This window comes from Culex pipiens, chromosome 3, assembly GCF_016801865.2.
Source record: "Culex pipiens pallens isolate TS chromosome 3, TS_CPP_V2, whole genome shotgun sequence".
Taxonomy (NCBI): Eukaryota; Metazoa; Arthropoda; class Insecta; order Diptera; family Culicidae; genus Culex; species Culex pipiens.
The window spans coordinates 17,864,870-17,885,196 of record NC_068939.1 but is presented as its reverse complement, the minus strand read 5'-3'; the positions used below and the strand labels follow the sequence as shown (position 1 = coordinate 17,885,196).

Sequence of the window (20,327 nt, the reverse complement as noted above, 5' to 3'; positions counted from 1 at the left end):
ATATTAAATAAGGAAACTTAGGGTGAAATAAAAAAAAAATGAATTTGATTTGCCTTTTGAAAAGGTCTAAAAATAGATAATTTCCTTCATTTCATATTTTTTTAACAACATTCTATAATAAAACCACTTCTTGAGAATGACGTGAAAGAATTTTCAATAATTTGCAGCCTGAAATGGGGATGATTTGAAAATTTAGTGTTAAAGGCTTCATCCATAAAGTACGTCACGCAAAAATCAGCCAAAATTTACCCCCCCTCCCCCCCCCTTTGTCACGCTTTTCCTATACTTATAAAATGCAATGTCACACTTGCTCAGACCCCCCCCCCCTCCTCCCTAGAGCGTGACATACTTTATGGATGACGCCAAAGGGACTTTTATGTGAAATTATACGCTCGATTTGATGGCGTACTTAAAATATAAAAAAAAAAAACCTATTTTCCATTAAAAAAATGAAAAAAGCGTTTTAACTCGTTTTTTTCTTTTAGAACAGTGCTTTAAAAATAATAATAAACATTTTCTTTTAAACCAGGGTGACTTTGATACGCCCTATATCAGCCTAAAAGTGTCAGGTCAGGTTGCGTCACACCAGTAGTAAAGTTAATTTGAAAAAAATCACATAGAATTATTTAAAAAAAAAAATTCAATAACTTTTTTGTAAAATGCTAATAAAAAGGATTAGTAAATTAAATTTTCCAAGTACGATCAAAATTCATGAAAAAATTAACAAAACCAATCTTTTAGTAAGAATTAATAAATCCAAATTTACTATTTAACTTGTTCTACTGGGAATACTTATAAATCCGCAATTTTTATGAAGTGTGTTTCAATTAAAGCTTGAAACTTGAAAACTATTTTTTTTTGTGAAAAAATGTCCTAAAAAACGATGATGCAGTCTGTTTTTTCGATTAAATTAATTTTGATTGTGGAAAACATGACATTTTCAAAGTATAAAAATATAGTATTCTATGAACTAACTTTCAAAACCTTTCCCAAAAATTTTAAAGCATCTTCATGAGATACTTTGAACACATTAAACTCATTTCATTCGATTAAACTTATTTTCATTGAGGAAAACATGATATTTTGAGAGTATAGAAATAATGTATATTATTAACTAACTTTCAAAGTCTTTCCCAAAAAATTTGAAGCTTTTTCTTGAAGTACTATGAACACAGTAATCGGCTCCCCTTCCACTAACATTTACACACAAGATCCTCTGTAATTATTAAGTCAAATGTAATTACAAAAGCCGACTCGGTCCTAACCAGGTCCCAGTACCGAAAAGGACCTAATAAAAATAATTTTATGAAAAAAAATACTTTGAACACATTTTTTTGTGCAAAACATTATTTATTAGGGAATATATATTTTAGAGTACTTACAAACTGATTTAAAAACTATATCAAAATTGTAACACAGAAATTTGAATATAACTTTCTAAACGTTAGTATAAATGTTATAATTTCATCTTGAAAATGTAAGAAATATTAAAAATACATGGTAATCTTGCCCATGTGGATCAATCGGACCACGCACTGGACTCACAATCCAGAGATTGTTGGTTCGAGACCCGCGGCGGGCGCTCTAAACATTCTTAGTGTAAATATGGGTATCCGGCGCCGTCGCTCCGTGCCGTACTCAAACACTATGGAGCTCAGGACGGCGAAGTCTTTGTAGTTAAAAAGAAGACACTAGTGGTTGGTACTAGCAATGGTGGCCGACAGCTATATAGTCAACTTCGTTTTTGGTAATCTTATGTTTCTGAGGGATTTATTAGCTTAATTTTCAATTGATTTGGCGATTAGCAACGCTACGATTTTTTCATAGATTTCTTGCTTTTACAAGCTTTACATTTGTCTTATTGCAATCTTACCGTTCCTAACAATAAGTTTGTTACAAGTGATCTATTTCCTACTGAAAACCAAAGATCACGCTAAAGTTAGAACTTGTTCCTTTAAGCTCGCTGTAATTTTCTTGCATATCACATCATGTCTTTGATAACAACAGAGCCACTTATTGGTGGTACCGGCTTCTTCGCTTAACCATTAGTACAAACAGTCCGTACCCACACATTGATAAGACCCGACACGATCCTCCCGTTAGTATGGGTAAGTCGCGAAGCTTCGCGACCAATTCGCGATCTCGCGAACGTTCAGTTCATTCCGAACCGTGCCCTGGTGAACAGCTCAGCTTCCCCAAGTTAACGCTAAGCTAATTTTGAGTCCCAAGTCGCTTGGACATTTGCGTCACATGTTGTGTTATTAGAAGCGGGTGCCACCTTTGCAAACAACAAAACCCCACAAGCTGGTTAGATCGCAGTGAAAGTTGGTGCACTTTTGACGCCTTAGGACTTTTTATTTCTTTTCGGGGGTTACGCAAACCTTGGAAGAATACAGCAAAGCTTTGAGTGTGCTGCTCAGCGAGGCGTTCGATATCATTGCCAGGAAAAGAAAAGGTACGTCTTATCAGCGTTGTTCTAGGAATGTGTCACAAAGTGTGGCGCCAATCGGGTGGCACGTGTAGATCTCATGTTAAACTGCAGTTACTTACTCGTGTGCAAGAAGTGAAGATTCGTCTCAGGGTAGTCGATCGTCAGTTTCAATACGGTGACTCACACGTGCCTTGCGTGGTATTTTCTATTTGCCTTAAAGGTATTTCAACACCCTCTCTTCTGTTGACTTTTGATATCATCTTCATTTGGTTTGATAAGAGTGCCTCGTCCGGTTCAGTTGGATACATTGAAACTGCATACTTTTAATTAGTATCCAGCGTGACTCAGGGTTGTTAATAAATAAAAACATCAAACTAAATTTCCAACCTTTTCCATTCAACAGGTGACCTCACCAGCCACGCCGCGTAGATCTACGCAAGTCTCGTCGCGAAGACGTCGCCGTCAACGAATCAGCAGTGTTGGGAGAGTAGCCCTTGCTTACACCGGCCTCACCGTGTCTAGCCGCCCACCCAGTACCGCTTTCCAATGAGAGTAGTCGGAACGTCGTCGAGTCGTCGGTACAAATTGGCCAAGGCAGCCGCCGTTGCCGGCCAGGGATACTTTGAGGAGTGCACCATCCTGCTGCACCTGTTTGCCGGACTTGGCCTGGTCATCGCCGACCTCAACTATTGCCAGGCTTAGCTGGGCTCGCACCGGGCTCAGCCGATTTCGTAGTTAAGTGCCCAAGAAGTCTCTCGAGGAAGCAAAGCGGAAGGAAGTTTGTGTGCTCAAGTGCTCGATCCGTCCAGGAAAAGTCTAGGAGAAGTAAAGAAAAAAAAAAGAAGTTAGTGCTATTTTACACCTTATTGTGTTCAGGAAAAAGGCCCCAAAATAGGCACCATGTTGAAAGTGGTCGGTGCATCGTGGTACAGAACGCGGATAAGTACGTACATCCTGGTGGGGGCGTGCATGCTTGCGTTCGGGGCGTTCTTCATCGCCGATATGGAAAGGTGAGTTTGCTTTTAGAATTTCGTTTAGAAAAAAAAACCCCTTGTGGTCTCGGAAGAAAACCGGGAAAAAGTCAGGAATTTCACTGACACACTGATGAAATTTTATAACTTGTACTTCATCAAAGTTCATCTAAACAAATTCATTATCTTTCTTTTTGTTTTGTTTCTCCATATAATTTTCCATACAAATTTGGCAGCTGTCCATACAAAAATGATTTATGAAAATTCAAAAATATGTATCTTTTGAAGGAATTTTTTGATCGTTTTGGTGTCTTCGGCAAAGTTGTAGGTATGGATATGGACTACACTGAAAAAAATGATACACGGTAAAAATTTTTTTGGTGATTTTTTATTTAACTTTTTGTCACTAAAACTTGATTTGCAAAAAAAACACTATTTTTAATTTTTTTATTTTTTGATATGTTTTAGAGGACATTAAATGCCAACTTTTCAGAAATTTCCAGGTTGTGCAAAAAATCTTTGATTTTTTAAAAAAAATCGAAAAATTGCTCGTAAAATTTTTTCAACTTCATTTTTCGATGTAAAATCAAATTTACAATCAAAAAGTACTTTAGTGAAATTTTGATAAAGTGCACCTTTTTCAAGTAAAATCCATTTTTAGGTGACTTTTTTGAAAATAGTCGCAGTTTTTCATTTTTTAAAATTAGTGCACATGTTTGCGCACTTTTAAAAAAATATTTTTGAAAAGCTGAGAAAATTCTCTATATTTTGCTTTTTTTAACTTTGTTGATACGACCCTTAGTTGCTGAGATATTGCCATGCAAGTGTTTAAAAACAGAAAAATTGATGTTTTCTAAGTCTCACCCTAACAGCCCACTATTTTCTAATGTCGATATCTCAGCAACTAATGGTCCGATTTACAATGTTAAAATATGAAACATTCGTGAAATTTTCCGATCTCTTCGAAAAAAATATTTTAAATTTTTTTAAACCAAGACAAACATTTCAAAAGGGCGTAATATTGAATTTTTGGCCCTTTTAAAATGTTAGTCTTGATTTAAAATTTGTGAACTCCTCGTCACAGTGCCCTGATGCAAACAAAGATCAAATCTAGATTTTTTTTCAAAACAACCAATGTGTCATGGGCGAAAAAGTAAGAGAGAAATGATTATGTTGGATATAAGATCGAGCGCTCTGTAAAAAAAATTAGCCGGAAGTCGCCTGACATATAACTTTTGCTAGAAAGAGTTAGCAAATCTCATGCAAACCAACCCCCAGCTGCAATGTAAACATAACGTCAGTGGGGGTGACATTGGGTCTGGGGGGTGAGATTGGGTCAAAGTGATTTTTGACGGATTTTACAATTTATCAGGTTCTTCTCAATGGGACATCTTAAGATGACTTCGCTGAAAAAATCTCGTTCCTAGAACAAATCCTGTTTGGTAGCTGTCTAAAGTTGGGGTACGTTTTTGGCCAAAAATGACCTCTCGAAAAATCATTTTTCTAATATTTTTGTTAGAATTGCTCGAAAACTACAGCCATCCCACATATTCGGAACACCCACAAATTCGGAACACTTTTATGATAATTTGTCAATAGCATGCCAAAAGTAGCTTTTCTGTCGACCCTACTATTTTTAGAACCTTCATTTGGACATTATCTTGCTATTTCACTAGTAAAAGTAGTACTTTCTGAAGAAAAAACTTCATTCCAAGACTATTTTGTCTAAAGCAGCAAAACACTGCCTCCAAATGGCCTGTTTCATAATTGTGGGATGTTATTGTGCCTTCCACAATTGTGGAACACCTGAATTTAACTGATATTTTCACACAAAAAAGTTATCAAACAATGTATAAAACATCACTAAGCTTAAGTTTCATTGGTTTCAGTGTGTGAAGTCATTATTTGGTAATAAATATGTACTCCTGGAGAGATCCAAAGTTTGTTTACATTCGTAAGAAAAAAGTGTTCCGAATTTGTGGATTTCAAGGGTCAAAGTTATTCTTCAAAAACTTCATATAAAACTTAAGATTTGCAGATGTTCGATACAGCACTCGAAAGATCGCAATAAAAGCTTTCAAATGAAGGTAAAAGCGAATCATTAAGTTCAATTATCGATTTGATATGATTTTTTGAACATTGGCCGATCTGGAAACCGTTCCGAATATGTGGGATGACTGTACCCAAATGTTTGAAAATCTCCACTTCAAACATTGTAGCGTGTCAATACGATTCCCTCGAACAAGAAACTCTGTTGGATGACTTGTTTTTACCATATCGTTGTATTTGAGCATCATTTTAGTTTCATTTGACCCAATGTCACCCTCTCTAAGGGGTGAGATTGGGTCAGTTTTCAAACAATAGGCATTTAAGGTAGTGTTCATCAAAATTGTTTTCAATTTTCGTTTTTTTTTTCGTTTTTTTTTTTCGTTTTTTTTCATCAAAATTGTCCCGCCCGTGTGGATCAATCGGACCGCGCACTGGTCTAACAATCCAGAGGTCGCCGGTTCGAATCCCGCGGTGGGCGCTCTAAAATTCTTTGTGTAAAATGGGTATTCGGCGCCGTCGCTCCGTGCCATACTTTCATACACTTAGGAGCCCAGGGCGGCGAAGTCCTTGTAGATAAAAGGAAGACACTAGTGGTTGGTACTAGCAATGGTGGCCGACAGCTATAAAGTCAACTTCGTTCATCAAAATCAACCATATTTTGGGAAAATGTTAGTAAACTATCTAAGAACAAATCTACGTTGAAAGATTTTCGATGTTATTTAAATTGTTTTTGTTATTAAGAAAATACGAGAGGTGTATCGTTTTTTGACCCATAGTCACCCCCATTGACGGTACTTTGAATGTGTTGGTAAATTTCTGACAAGAAAGCTTTATATATAAAAGCTAGCAGAGCAATTCTCCACGAAATCCGTCTTTTTTTTGGAAATTTCGCTTCGCTTCGCACTCTTATCTTTTTTAATTATGAGTGCAACAATTTGTTGTTCTTTACACGAGGTTAAACGTCACCTAAAAATCATATCATAACATATTTATTTCCGAGCCTCCAATTAGTTTTCTCAAGAAGATCCGAAAGTTTTTACTTTTTACCGAAAAAAAAACTTATAAGTGATAGATGTTTTCGACTTTCTTTAAATTTTACATCAACAGAATGTTTCGTGAATCAACACAAGATGGAAGAATCACAAAAAACTTGGCGTACCAGGCCCGTAGCCAGGGGGGGGGGGGGCTTCCGGGCTGCAGCCCCCCCCCCCCGAATTTTTTTCCAATTTTTTTAAAATAGAACTACCTTAAAAAAATCTTTAATCAATGATTGTGTGTTCTCTTCCCACAAATAATTTGTAAGATAGAGAATCAAGAATTGATTGATCAAACTAAGTAATTTGCCTGCCCATTTCCGGGCTCAGTTTTTGTAGATTATGGATCCAAAATTTGGATATTTAAAAATTGAGCTGCAGATTTGAACATTGTTCCATTCAGTAACATCTCATTTATCTTGTAGTTTTAGCATTACATTGGTTAGGATGGTCCAAATCTGGGCTTACTTGGGGCTATCCCCTGAAATCAAAGATTTACGCATCACTAGCCTAAGTTCCAAAATTTGAGCTTTTTCTGACCACTGACCACCAAGTTTGGGCAAAATCGTCAAATTGTATGGAGAAAAGCAACTGTTTCAGTTTTTGTTCTCTTTCAGTTCTTATCAATTTTCAGAACTAATATCTTCTTTAAATTTGGAAAAACTTTCCCGAAGACACCTTATTTTTTTGGGTTTTTTGCTAAAAAGTTATTAACCTTCGAAAATAGCAATTTCCGAGCGGACTGCTCTAAGGGGCTACATAGAAATAATTACCGTCATCTGGGGCGAATCGGGACTACAGTCTGAATAGGGACAGCAAAAATCCTTAGATCTTGTTGTCTTATTTTTGATTGTAGAACTTAAGTATGACCCCTGAAGAACCATAAAATAATTTAGAATTTTTGGATTCAATGTGGCGGTCAAAATGGAGGTCAAGAAATATTTCTGGTGTTTTTTTTTAAAGGTCTAATAAACCAAATTTCCAGTTTTTGCTTTTTGGGTGCTTTTGAAACCGTCAGGGGTATTAAAAAACACCCAAAAAGAAAAAACTTGGTGTATTGGACCATTAAAAAAACAGATGCCGAATTTGATGTTAAAAACCAGCAAATAAAACATGCCGATTTCATTTGTTCCTGATTCGGTTATCCGAAGTCCTTCGAACTTTGGATAATCGAAACTTTGGATAATCGAGGCTTCGGCTAGTCGAATTTGGATTGTAAAATTAATAGCCCTCCTTTATTTGCATTAAAACCTTTAAACTGTTAATACATATTTTTTCTCTACATTTTTCAAAATTTATCATAATTTCTCAAAAATATTTAGATTTTGTTTTCAAAAACGAAAGCATTTAATATGAAAAACATTTGAGTGAATTTTGACTATTATCAGAAATACAATTCTAATTTTATCGTTTTGGTTTTAAGAATATGGTTAGTTACATATCTAAGACCTTAGAGAAAAATGCTTGAGAAATATCTGTGTGTATTTTTTTATTACTTTTTCGTAAACCTTTTTTCCGAAACCACTCGTCCAAAATGCTTTTTTGGTCACATTTTTTAGTTTCCACCGTGGCCAATCTCCAATTTTTATTTAATATATCAAAAATCGGAAGATCAACTAAGTGAATACTTATTATCTGGGTGCTGAATAGTGGTTCGCAAAACGGTCTCAATTTTGAACTGTCAAAGTGGAACCAATTTACTGTTCGCAGAAAGTAGAGAGTATTGCAATCGATAATTAAAACTTGTTCTTTTTTTTGCAAAAATGAAAAATGTGTGGCTTTTGAGAACATGGAGTTGAAGTCAAGAAATCTTAAGAAAGTTGAAGGCGAGATCGTATTTTTCTTTTAAATATGAATGGAAGATGTTTATGGAGTCGATGCTTTCTTCCAGAAGTTGTCTTTATTGTTTAATTCCGTTTGAAAACCTACTGGTTTAGTGAAAATCTTCTCTGTTTGTTGGATCAGTTTCGCTAGAATTAGCGTATTTTTTTTGCTGGACCAGGAAAAGCTGCAGGATTACAAAAACAGCCAGGAAATTTGTTTGCGACATCGAAGAACAATACGTTCGCCGCAGTTCTTTGACGCCGGTATAAAAGAAAATCCTTTTCTAACCATTCAAAACTTGAAAACACACACAATTTTTCAGCAAAAAATGTCCAAAACTAGACAAAATAAAACACATACTACGGATTATAAAACAGCAAATTTACCAGTAAAAAAAGTCATGCTTGTGCTTCAACAGCCTCCTACTTCTTGGCTGTAAACAAAGTGGGATCATTCGAAAACCACGCTACGCATTCTCTCTATTCATCACCCAGCTTATTATCAACTAATTTTCACTTTGTGCATGAGCTTGCGATTTTTAAAGGAAGAAATAAAATGATAAAAATATTCAAAACGTTAAAAAAATTTAAGCTTGGATTCAAAAACTCTGAAATTAAATTAATTAAACATAACTTTCAAATTATATAATTTCTGATCAATAATTCATTTTTAAACTATTTAATTTCTATTTTTTGGATTTTACAGATTAGAATTTGCATTTTGAAAATTTGAAAATTTCTTTATTATTTTTTTTTATAATTTCTTATTTCTGAATATCAATTGTAAATATTTTCCAAAGTTTATGTTGCCACCTTTTCAAAATGGACCAAAAAACAGAGAGCAAATACAATATTTAAAAAAAAATAGCTTCACAATTTTAATGGAAATAACTTATTTCGATTAAGTCTTTTTAGGACCAGCGACCAGGTCGGTCCGGAAAACAAATTTGAAATGTTTTTCCTGCTTTGATAATCATATACGACATGTTTGGGCTCGTTTAAAAATATTTAGAATTTTTGTAACATGTCGTGGAACCGCGGAAAGTTTTTTCTCACAAAAAAGGATGTCGCCATCAGCTAGATATTTTGAAAACTAATGATGCAAAACAACTGTACTGATTTAAAGTGTGTTTTTAACACTTTTAAAATAATAAAAACATAGCTTGTAGTTTTGATTTTTAACCCTCTCAACTTTGGTCAGAGTTTAGTGACATAAACTTCAGAATAATATTCGCAACGGCTAATTGAAGATTTAAAAATTTTACACTTTCAAATTTCTAAATTTTCATAATTTTTGATTTAATTTTTTTTGGTATAAGACAAAGAAATTCCAGAAATCAAAAATAAAAATAATAAAAACATAAAAAAATTTAAGATAACAATTCAACAGAACAATATCAAAAAATCTGAAATTCCAAAAATTAAAAAATCTAAAACTGAAAAATTAATAAAATAATTGATACTTAAGAAATCCTAAACTAAAAAAAATATCATTTTAAACTTAAGTTATTCAAAATCCAATAAATTATGTTTTTTCAATCTTAAATATTCATCCAATGCTTTAAATATTTTTATGTTTGAATTCTAGTATTCCTAAATTAATTTATATTTACCAGAAAATTAAGTGATTTTTGTAATGGCTTTTCCCTTATTTCAGCATTTTAAGATTCAGCGTTTTGATAGTCAGCTTCACGAGGCAATTCTTCAATATTATTTAAGCGAATACATTATTTTCATACGTTATTTTCAGTCGCATCCAAATAAACAAATCAAAATCTCATCAACACATATTGCTCCCGAAGAAATATCAAACGACGCTTTTTGTTTCTGTTCCTTTTCAGCTGCGTACCGCTTAAGAGAAGTCTTTTCGTAAACCTCTTCTTGACCGTTCCTTAAGATTTTTTTGTATGGAGTTTTAAGAGTCTCCGTACTACAGGACATTTTTTAAAATTTTCGTTTGAAAGTAAAATATAGTTCTTGTAGCAAAATTCAGACTAAGATTTGATTTACAGGAAAAATGTAATTGATTTAAGAATTCTTACATAAAGTATTCTTTACTTTTAAAACAAAAATTTAAGATAATAATTACACATGATAATTTCAAAAAAATCAGAAATTCCAAAAATGAAAAAAATCAAATACATAAAAAAATATAAAATAATTACAACTAAAAAAATCCTTAAATTATAAAAAAAAAAACATTTTTTATCATTTTTAAATAAAGATATTCAAAAAATAATTTTCAATCATTTCAATAAATTATGTTTTAATAATCTTATTTTTTTGATGCTTCGAATATTGGTATGTTTGAATTCAAGTGCAGACTAAGATTAGATTTACAGGATAAAACTAATCAATTTATGAATTCTTACATAAAGTTTTCTTTATTTTTAATTTAGCAAGGTTTCGTAAATATAAAATTTCTAAACCATAAAATGTGCAGGATTTTGTTCCTAGAGTCAAGATATTACTTGAACAAACATCGATTTTAATAAATGGTTACAATCCTAAATTATTAAACATGTATATTAGGGTGTTTCATCCAAAACCAAAAGTTCTCAGAATCAGGCAAACCGAGGTTTCCCTAGTAGAGGATACCCATAGGGACTCACATGCCAAATATCAGCACATTTGGTTGAGAATTGGCCTGTCCCCAGCAATTCAAAGTTTACATGTAAATTACTATGGGATTTTTATGCTTTTTGTTCAATCGTTCCTACAGATCTGGGGACAACATGGATTCACTCGGAATAAAGACAGGTGTGTAGGTAATGGTCCAATGAACACATTCCAGAAGGAATTAGGCTTGTCCATTCTGTCCCCAAGGTGCGCATTGGATCGACGTCCGGTGTCTCCAAAACCAACGATTCATCTTTCAAAAGCATCGCATTTCCTTAGTATGCTATGACGGCTAGGTAGAAACCACGACGCCCCATATGAGACGGTGAACACGTGGAGAGGCATCGATTGCATTATTAACAACAACATCATTTTACTTTATGTAGGATAGTTGAAATTCTTCCAGGAACATCAATATTTATAATTTTAGTACTTTTAAGAATGTTTCTGAGCCAAAACTCGAGTAGATGCTCTGCCACGTGTTCACCGTCTGACATGGGGCGTCGTAATTTTCAGCTAGCCGTCATAGCATACTAAGGACAATGCGTACATTTGAAGGGTGAATCGATGATTCTGGAGACACCGGACGTCGATCCAATGCGCACCTTGGAGGCAGAATGGACAAGCCTAATTCCTTCTGGAATGTGTTCATTGGACCATCCCCTACACACCTGTCTTTATTCCGAGTGAATCCATGTTGTCCCAAGACCTGTAGGAACGATTGAACGAAAAGCATAAAAATCCCATAGTAATTTACATGTAAACTTTGAACCGCTGGGGACAGGCCAATTCTCAACCAAATGGGCTGATATTTGGCATGAGAGTCCCTATGGGTATCCTCTACTAGGGGAACCTCGGTTTGCCTGATTCTGAGAACTTTTTTGTTTGGCTGAAACACCCTAATGTATATAGATTAAAATTTTATTAAAAAATTATCTTTAGAATTGAGATCTGATTAAATTTTTTTGTCATGTTTTAAAATTTTATTTTTGCTCAAATTCTGGACCAATTTTCAGAATACAATGAGTAATGAATTTGAAAATGGCGTTTAGTCGGAATATTTAAGTTAAACATGATTCGTTTTAATGTTTGATGCAATCGAGGAAAATTTTAACGGTTACATATGCATTTAAAAATGGTTACATATGCATTATTAACAACTCTTCCAGTGAATATTTTGGCGTTAAAAATTGATTTAATACATTTATCTAAATTTTTTAACACATTAAAATTAAACACAGGCACTGATTTTTTTCTTCAAATATATATTTATTATAGGCCTACACAGAAAAAAAATGTGAATTTACTCGACACGGAAAAAATGAATCACATGTAAACTCAGTTGATGTAAACTTGAGATTCGACGTAATTTTTTTTGTTGCCATGGAGACACTTCAGAAGCTGAAATTTCAACGATTATATTTTTTTTGTATTTCATTAAAATTATTTATTTTTGAGAGCACCAGGAGCTTCGCAAAATATGAAATGGCTTCGATAGCTTAGAACAAATCAAATAAAACATTGTTTAAGTTTGTTTATAAAATTTTAAGAAAAACAAATATTCCAGTTATGAGTTTTATGTTGTGCTAGAAAAAATGAAAAATGTTAGATAAACCATCACAATTATCACACAGCTGAAAATGTAAATCCAGACGGTTTAAAATTTCTCTCAGTATAAAATACAGAAAACATAACACTTATGGTTAGATAAATCGATATTTCTTTTAAAAAAAATATATGCTTTCAAAAATTTGATTCAAGTTAAGTATATTTTAAATTTAGCGACGTTTATCACGAAATTGGATTACAATTAAACAATTCAAGAAAATGTTAAAAAAACACTTTCTCTACTCCTTTAATACAAACTAGCTGTTAAAATAAAGAAAAAAAATGACGAACGAGTTTCTCCAATAAATACATTGATAACTTAATATGAAAATCTTCGAAAACTTTTTTGCATACATTACATTAAAATTTTACAATTCATCTCAATAATTATAGCACAAACCAAGTGATGGTATAAATGATTTGCTGATTTTTATACTCCTTGAATTTTTGCACCCAAGCCCCCCCCCGAACAAAAATCCTGGCTACGGCCCTGTGGCGTACATATTGATCGAGTAATACTAAATTTAGTTTGACAGAAAATGCGGGGAGATTAAGGGCGGCAAGAGTTTAAATCACTAGTTTCGATTTAGTTTTATAGCGACAATAATTTTGTCACATTTTTAGTGAAAAAAAAAACGAAACACTGCACAAATTTTGCAAAGTCAAATTTCAGATGAATTCATCTTAAAACAATAATCCACTGTTTTCAATTTTTCAAAAAATAGATTAAACATTTGTAGAGGTGGGCAAAACCGCTTTTTTAGGAGCCACTCATTTTTGTTCGCTCATTAAAAAGAGCGGCTCTTTCTCTTTTTTTGAATATAATATTGAAAAGCTATTTTTCAGAATAATGCTTGGAATGATGTGATTTTTTAAGTTTGGACATTTGGTCATTGGACTTTTATTATTATTTCAAAAAAGGTCTTGGTGGTCAAAATTTTTACTCGAACCTCACCGTTCCAATACTTGGCACTCAAACTAACATTTTGAATTTTGGAAAAAAATGCTATTCATTTAACGAAACTCCGTTTATTTCTGCCAAATTTGAACAATTGCTGATATTTTATTTGGAGCTAATATCCTGCTAACTCTTTTCTACATCCCGATTTGATCGATAAACTCTATAATCGCTAAAGTTTAATCGGGAAAAAATTGTTTTTTTTTTTTGCAAAATCTAAACAATTTTTATTAATGCTCAAATTTGTTTTCGAGTAAAACGTAAATGTACGATCACACATGGAAAGGTTTTTATTTTATTTTATTGATATATTCATTCGCTTTCTAAATGCAGGCCAAGTGCGAATGATGCTGATGATACCTCTTCAGTTGACGCTCAGGCGAGGAACATCCTGGAAGGAGCGTCACTGACTACGTCCGTAGTCCTGTTAGATCATACTTGATCAAGACAGTATAGCTCTGGTTCCTTGCAAGTGTCCTATTTTCTTACCTCCACGTTGGCTTGGTTTTCATGATGACCTAGCTGGTGGCCTGTGGAAACGGATCGTAAACCTTTGACCACCGTGGGTCAAAGTCGAGACGGCTAAAAGAAAGGGGCGCGACAATGTGGGAAAGGGAAGTAATTTGTGATTGTAGACGGTATTGTTTTGATTCGCAGTATGTTGAGTCAACTGCTGTGGATGTACCTGAACGTTGCAGAACGGGGTTTCCTCTCTCCTTTCCATTTCCAGCTACCACCTATCTTCTGTTTATTTTGTTTCACTGATTTTCTAACGCGGCTCTGTTTACTATACTCCATTTGATTTCGATTTTACTCATTTGATTCTCTTATTTCTCAACGCTTTTTCACTCTATTTTACCAATTGATGCTGCTGTAACATACTTTCTGCTTTCCCTGCTTTCCCCCTTCCCAATCAATCAATCAATCAATCAATCAATCCTTAATTTGGCAGTCAATTTTGTTTATCATGTGCCTTTTCTTTATTTGTCTATTTGAATAATTCAATATTCTTTTTGGGCCAATATTCAAATTTGGGCCTATAAATTGCCCTCAATACAATCTAAGCTTGTTTTTTTACCTCTATTTATTAATTATTGTTAATTTCTTTATCTACTTCATAAATTACTATCTTTCTTTTACTATTGATTCTTCAAATAGTATATTTCTTTCACTGTCTATTGTTTTCAATCTTTACCCTTTTCTTCAAACAAATGAGGTTCGAGCCCTTACTCATTTTTTGGAGTGATCAAAGAATTAACACAAATATTACTATTGTACTTTGGAAAAACTTTTATAAAATGCTTAGGACCAAAATTGTAACAAAACACCGCGACAAAAGAAATAGCAACATAAAAACACGACTCAACACTAGGAAAGATTTCAGGAGAAAACAAAACACAGTAAAATAACAACTAGTTTTTGAATTCAAACTAAAAATAAAACAGTTTTTGCTTTAATGAAAGTTGTTAGGCACACTTTAAATGGTTAGGCGCTTATACTTACATCAAACCCTACGTAATGTACCACCCCCGGCCGAGTTAAAATGCGTAACCGGAAAAGAAGGTGTGCATGCCTGGCACGAACACTCAAAGCGTGTTCTAGCGTGCTGCTCGTACTGACTCAGAGCAAGGGTGAGATGTAGGTGTAAGGGCAGTGCGTGTTCGTTGGGAACCTTGTGCATAAGATCGGTCAAGGCCCGTTCTTACACTGAAAATTGCGAATTGCGAATATTCATTCGCTTTCTAAATTTGAAAGAAAACTAGGAAAATGAATTTGAAAACTATTCATTGGTGTACAATATATTTGAAATTGCATTTTCAATCTTCATAAGCAAATTTAAAACTACAATTAGTGGAAAATAGACACAAGTTTACAAATTATTCCATCTTGGAACGGTCCTTTCAAAAGTCCTCTTTTTAGTGAACCGGCTCTTTGAGCGGCTCGCTCTTTTCCCGCTCACCTCTAGTTTTGAACTTATTGATCATTCATCAAAAATTGTTTTTTAATCATTAGAATCTTGAACATTTGTATGAAAAGCTGCTGAATTTGTTTGGCTGCTTTGTTTGGAGATTCTTTTTGTTAGACCCTTTAAAGGGAGTTTTATAAATTATTTGCAAAAACATAAAAAAATGAGATATACTTAAATTAAATTAAATTACTGAGAAATTATTGAGCAATTAAAAAAAATTGGTGTTTTAAATTATTTGACGGTAAGAAATGTGCATTTTGATCCATATACTGGGATTGAAAAGTAAAAAAAATATATCTGCTAATTTAAATCATTAGATTGATTATGTTTCTTTGCTAACCAATACTTGTGAATCGAATTAACATGTTTTCTATTTTCGTACATTCAAACTATTTTTCTAAAATCTTTTCTTCAATCCAAATCAACTTTTTGCTTAAGAAAAAAACCTTTTCTCCCTGTCCCTTCGCAGACCCGTCTACAACGGCACGTACTGCGCCACCGCGTACTGGGCCCGCAATTCGGGCTTCCGCGTCGAGTTCTGGGGCCAGCGTAATGATCTGGAGGCGGTGCCGCAGGGTGCGGTGCGCGCCTGCTACAGCGACTCGCTGCTCGAGAGCGGGTGGTCGCAGCTGGAGCTGGAATCGCAGCAGGAGTTCCCGGACAAGATCCAGGCGTTCGCCGCCGGGATGCTGGAGGGGGCGCTCAGCTGGCACAACATCTACCTGCACTGGTCAAAGTGGGTTTTCTTGCTCTGGTTTTGAGTTATTTTGAATTTTGGTTAATTTTTGAATATTTTTCTTTCAGTACTGTTCACGCGGAATGTTCCCGGGACGATCAGTCGGAGGAGTTTTGCGATTGGTTGCGTAAGATCATAACGACGAACGTGGAGACGGTCAAGAAGATGGCGGACATGAAGAGTGAGCATGACCATTACTGGTATCAGATTGGGTTGTTCTACGATCAGTTGGATGGTTTGGAGTTTGGCTTCCGGAAGGGAGTTCGACGATCCCGGCAGGACTACGAGATTCCGATGGAGGATTTCCTGTTGATGAACAGTGCGGTTGATATTCGGGACTTGAAGGCGTACTACATGAATTATCTGGACGGGGAAAGTGGCTTGCAGTTGGAACCGAACAAGGGAATGATGCTGTTGAAGATCCTGGAGTCTGGTGGAGGTCTGGTGAAGATCTTGCTTGGTCACACAAGTGACGGCAGCTACGCTTCGATGTTGCGCATGGTGAAGAAGTACACGCTGAGGTATCACTTTTCCGAGGACTCCAGCGTTGACCGAGTGGTACCGAGTACCAACATCGTGTTCACGGGATATCCGGCTACCCTGGCATCACTGGATGACTTCTACATGCTCTCTGGCGCTCGGCATCGCATGGTCGCGGCCGGCATTAAGATCGCGAACGACAATCTGAATCTCTGGACCAAGATTGACCTGGTACGATCGGTGGCTTTGGCTCCCCGGGTTATGGCCACGAACCGATTGGCGCACAGTGGCCGCGTTTGGGCCAAGTATTTTGCGCGCAGCCCATCGACCGGGGCCAAGCAGTGGTTGATCGTGGACATGAAGCGGCTCAACCGAGGTTTAAACGTCACCGACGAGTCCGCTGAAGTGGAAGAGATCCTGGCGGCGGCGGCTGCCGGAGGCCACGTGGAACCGAACGAGTACGAAGAACATCACACAGAGACGCGCCACATGGACGACTACGTGGACGTTAACTTTGAGGAACACGCCAGCCGAACGGCCTCGGTCAGTCGAATCAGCGACGGAGGTCTGTTTTGGGTTGTGGATCAGCTTCCCGGAAGGCTGCACGCCGAAGACATGACCGAAGCAATCATCCGCGACGGATACTGGCTGGGCACGGGAGTGCCGATCTTCAAGGTTAGTTTGAATTTGCAGCAATTGTATTCAAATAAAAAAGTTACTAACAAAATCTCTTATCAATGCTAACAAATTTATGGATTTTCGTCAGTAAGATATTTAGATCTTATTTTGACTTTAAACAACCACTAAACTTCCCTTTTCCCCCCCTCAGGAACTGGCGGACATTGGCCGGGTCAAGACGAACACCACCGACTCGACGCAACATTCCATCCAGGACAAGATCCTCAACAACATCACCGACCTCGAGGGCTTGGCCAAATTCATCCGGCACAGCGCGTACCGCGGTGACCTGGACCAGCAGCGCCCCATGGCGTTCGGCAACATCGACATGAAGCTGCTCGTCGATGGCAACGAGAACAGCACCACATTCCAGGCTTATTCGGGCCCGCTGTACGATCCGCCGCTAAGCGATGGCCAGGCGGCCAAGCGCAGTGTGATGTCGGAGGGGGAGGGCGAAGAACCGGTGCGCACCAGACGCCTCAAACCGTTCGAGTGGAGCGGAGCCGCTTCCAAGCTGGACGTGCGCCACCAGGGCCAGCCGGACGTTTGGGACTTTGGACGACAGTCGCCGCAGTGGGCGTGGGACTGAACAAAGGGTTGTGATCTCCGTGGGTTGAGGGGAAAAAATATGTGCCTTAAAACTTAAACAAATCACTTTTTATAGATTTTTTCGCCTTCCATTAGAATAACAAATTCGAATTGTGACGAGAAAAATTTTAATCGAAAAAAGAACAGATGCAATATAAAGTTTTTGACAATCCTATTGTGAAGCAGCACAATTTTGACGTATTAAATAAATAGCAAAGTTTTACAAAAAGATTAATTTGGTTTTATTGAGTTACAAATTCCTAAGAGCGAGTTGTGGCGCTATAACCACGGCAAATAGTGTCCAGGGCATTTGTGGAAATACTATGTCCCATCCTAGAGGGTCCCGGAGCACCAAAACTTCTTAGCATGGTGCTCCCAACGATAAATTGCCAAAACAAACAGGAACGTGAGCGGGGGATCCCCACGTTTCTTCCTCCCCTGTAGATTCAGAAATGTATTGCTGTTTGAACACTCGTGCTCAAACTCAATCCAATTCAACGAATCATCTTTGCGGTAAACTTTACGCAGTTGGCCTGGCCGCTTTAACGTTTGTGATGTTTCAATGCATTCTAATGCAATGGCGCACTGCAAATGTTGATAATGACAAGAAGATGCTAGGCGTCAATCAACCTAAGGCATTCTCCAGGATGCCCTCGAAAGACTGGCTGCGCTAGGGTTAGATTAGATTAGATTAGATTATTGAGTTACAAATTCCTAAATTTTAATTTCCTAGTTTGTTAGTTACAAAATAATCAGCGCTACGAATCACGTGGCACGGCGCCAACGAAGCTTTCACGTGTGTTTGCACGCACGCGCGCATTATTTGAAGTAACTCATGAGTTACCTCAAACGTAGAGAACTTTCAGCGCCTGTCGCCACTCAGCGAAACTCGATGTCATTGAGGCTGGCACTCTCCTCTCACGGAAAAATTCTCTACAAAAAAATACAAAAATTGAAATTACAAGCCTAGGTTTCAACATTTGAATGAAAAAAGTTTTTTAAAATGCATTTTACAGGCGTACAGTTGCTTTCCAATCATTAGTTTTGAAAATATCGAGGTATTGACGGAATTTTTTTTTTCGCAAAAAATACTTCTCGGGGCTCTGTACAGTGTACACGTACATTGGTATTTCATGACATGGTCATGTAATTTTTTTTGAAGGAGTTCAAAAATGCTGAATATGATTATAAACGCGGGAAAATGCATTTTAACTGGTTTTCAGTTGATTAATCTTTAATTTTCATTAAAAATTTTAAGTCTTTCGATAAAAAAAAATTTGCCCCCTGATTATTCAGGCCAACTTTGAGGGGGGGGCGACATAAATTTGAAAAATATTTGCAATGGCCTTATCAACGGCTAGCCTTCTCAGCTACCTTCTAACGTTGCCGAGTTTGTTAAATAATTACCTGTTGTCCCGGAATTTGCGAAATAGTCCTAGTTGTCAAAATGCTTATGCGCCCTTTTCAAATGTTGCTCCACATTTTTTTGTTACTTTATTTTTCTATATATTTCCAAATGAATTATATAAACAATTTTTGACTGATATTAATAAGTTTTGGCGATCATATTTGGAATATTTTTTAAAACTTCAATGTTCAAAAGGCAACTCAAATGCAATCCGTTGAGAATGCTAAACGTTCCATTGCCTTTTTCATTTAATTTGGCCCAAATGATTTGGGATTTCAAGTATTTTGATTGTTTCGGTTTATCTGGTTTTTACTAAGAAATTGCAAGAGTGTTACATCATAAATGATGTAACATTTGGAAATATTTTTGTTTGTGCTTATGTTAATTTTTACAAACACCGATAAAAGGCATGCAGCAAAACGATTTCTGATATTTTTTTTAAGCTAAGTGGACATTTGGTCATGACTCAACTAGTCTGAATTGTAAAGCAATTTTTAGCTTTTTGTGAACGTACAAAGCGTGGTGTAGCAATCTAAACTTAATTTTAGAAACCAATTCGCATCAACATGAAGAATCAATCCAATGAAAAAACGATAAACTCAAAATGTTTTATAAATTCTTTCGCTTTTCAAATAATTTCAAATGACAATTTTTGAACAGTATATTTTAATTGAGCATTTTAAGATTTCATTTCAGATAGATTTGAATTAAAGCTAGAAATGTTATTAGGGGCAGTGGGGGCAGAATGGACCATGGGGGCAGTATGGGCCACCCTTGGTTTTGGGCTCTAGAATGGATTTAGACCAACTGTAAGGCAAGGGTCTTATAAAGGACGTCAAACAACATCATCACACTGAAAACGACGTTTGAATTCATTGTATTTTTCGAATTATGAGCAAAAATGTAAATTTATTGAAAAAACCACGCAAGTGTTGTTTATTTTGAGGTTCTTAAATAAGCTTTCTTGAAAGTTAG

At 35.9% G+C, this 20,327-nt stretch overlaps 1 protein-coding gene across 2 annotated transcripts in view; it reads left to right on the top strand.

Annotated features, from left to right (window-relative positions):
• The window catches only part of LOC120413446 (putative phospholipase B-like lamina ancestor), a 41,645-nt gene extending 23,470 nt beyond the window's left edge, over positions 1–18,175 (top strand). The window contains exons 1-5 of one of the 2 annotated variants that reach the window (XM_039574279.2): positions 2,183–2,455; positions 2,835–3,441; positions 15,932–16,198; positions 16,267–17,353; positions 17,508–18,175. In XM_039574279.2, the coding sequence (XP_039430213.1) occupies positions 3,332–3,441; positions 15,932–16,198; positions 16,267–17,353; positions 17,508–17,945 (1,902 nt within the window). In that variant the 5' untranslated portion in view covers positions 2,183–2,455; positions 2,835–3,331 and the 3' untranslated portion in view covers positions 17,946–18,175. Of the gene's footprint in view, positions 1–2,182; positions 2,456–2,834; positions 3,442–15,931; positions 16,199–16,266; positions 17,354–17,507 lie in introns of those variants that run through there. The other variant, XM_052709368.1, reaches the window with a different exon arrangement.
• The last annotated feature ends 2,152 nt before the right edge of the window (positions 18,176–20,327 follow it).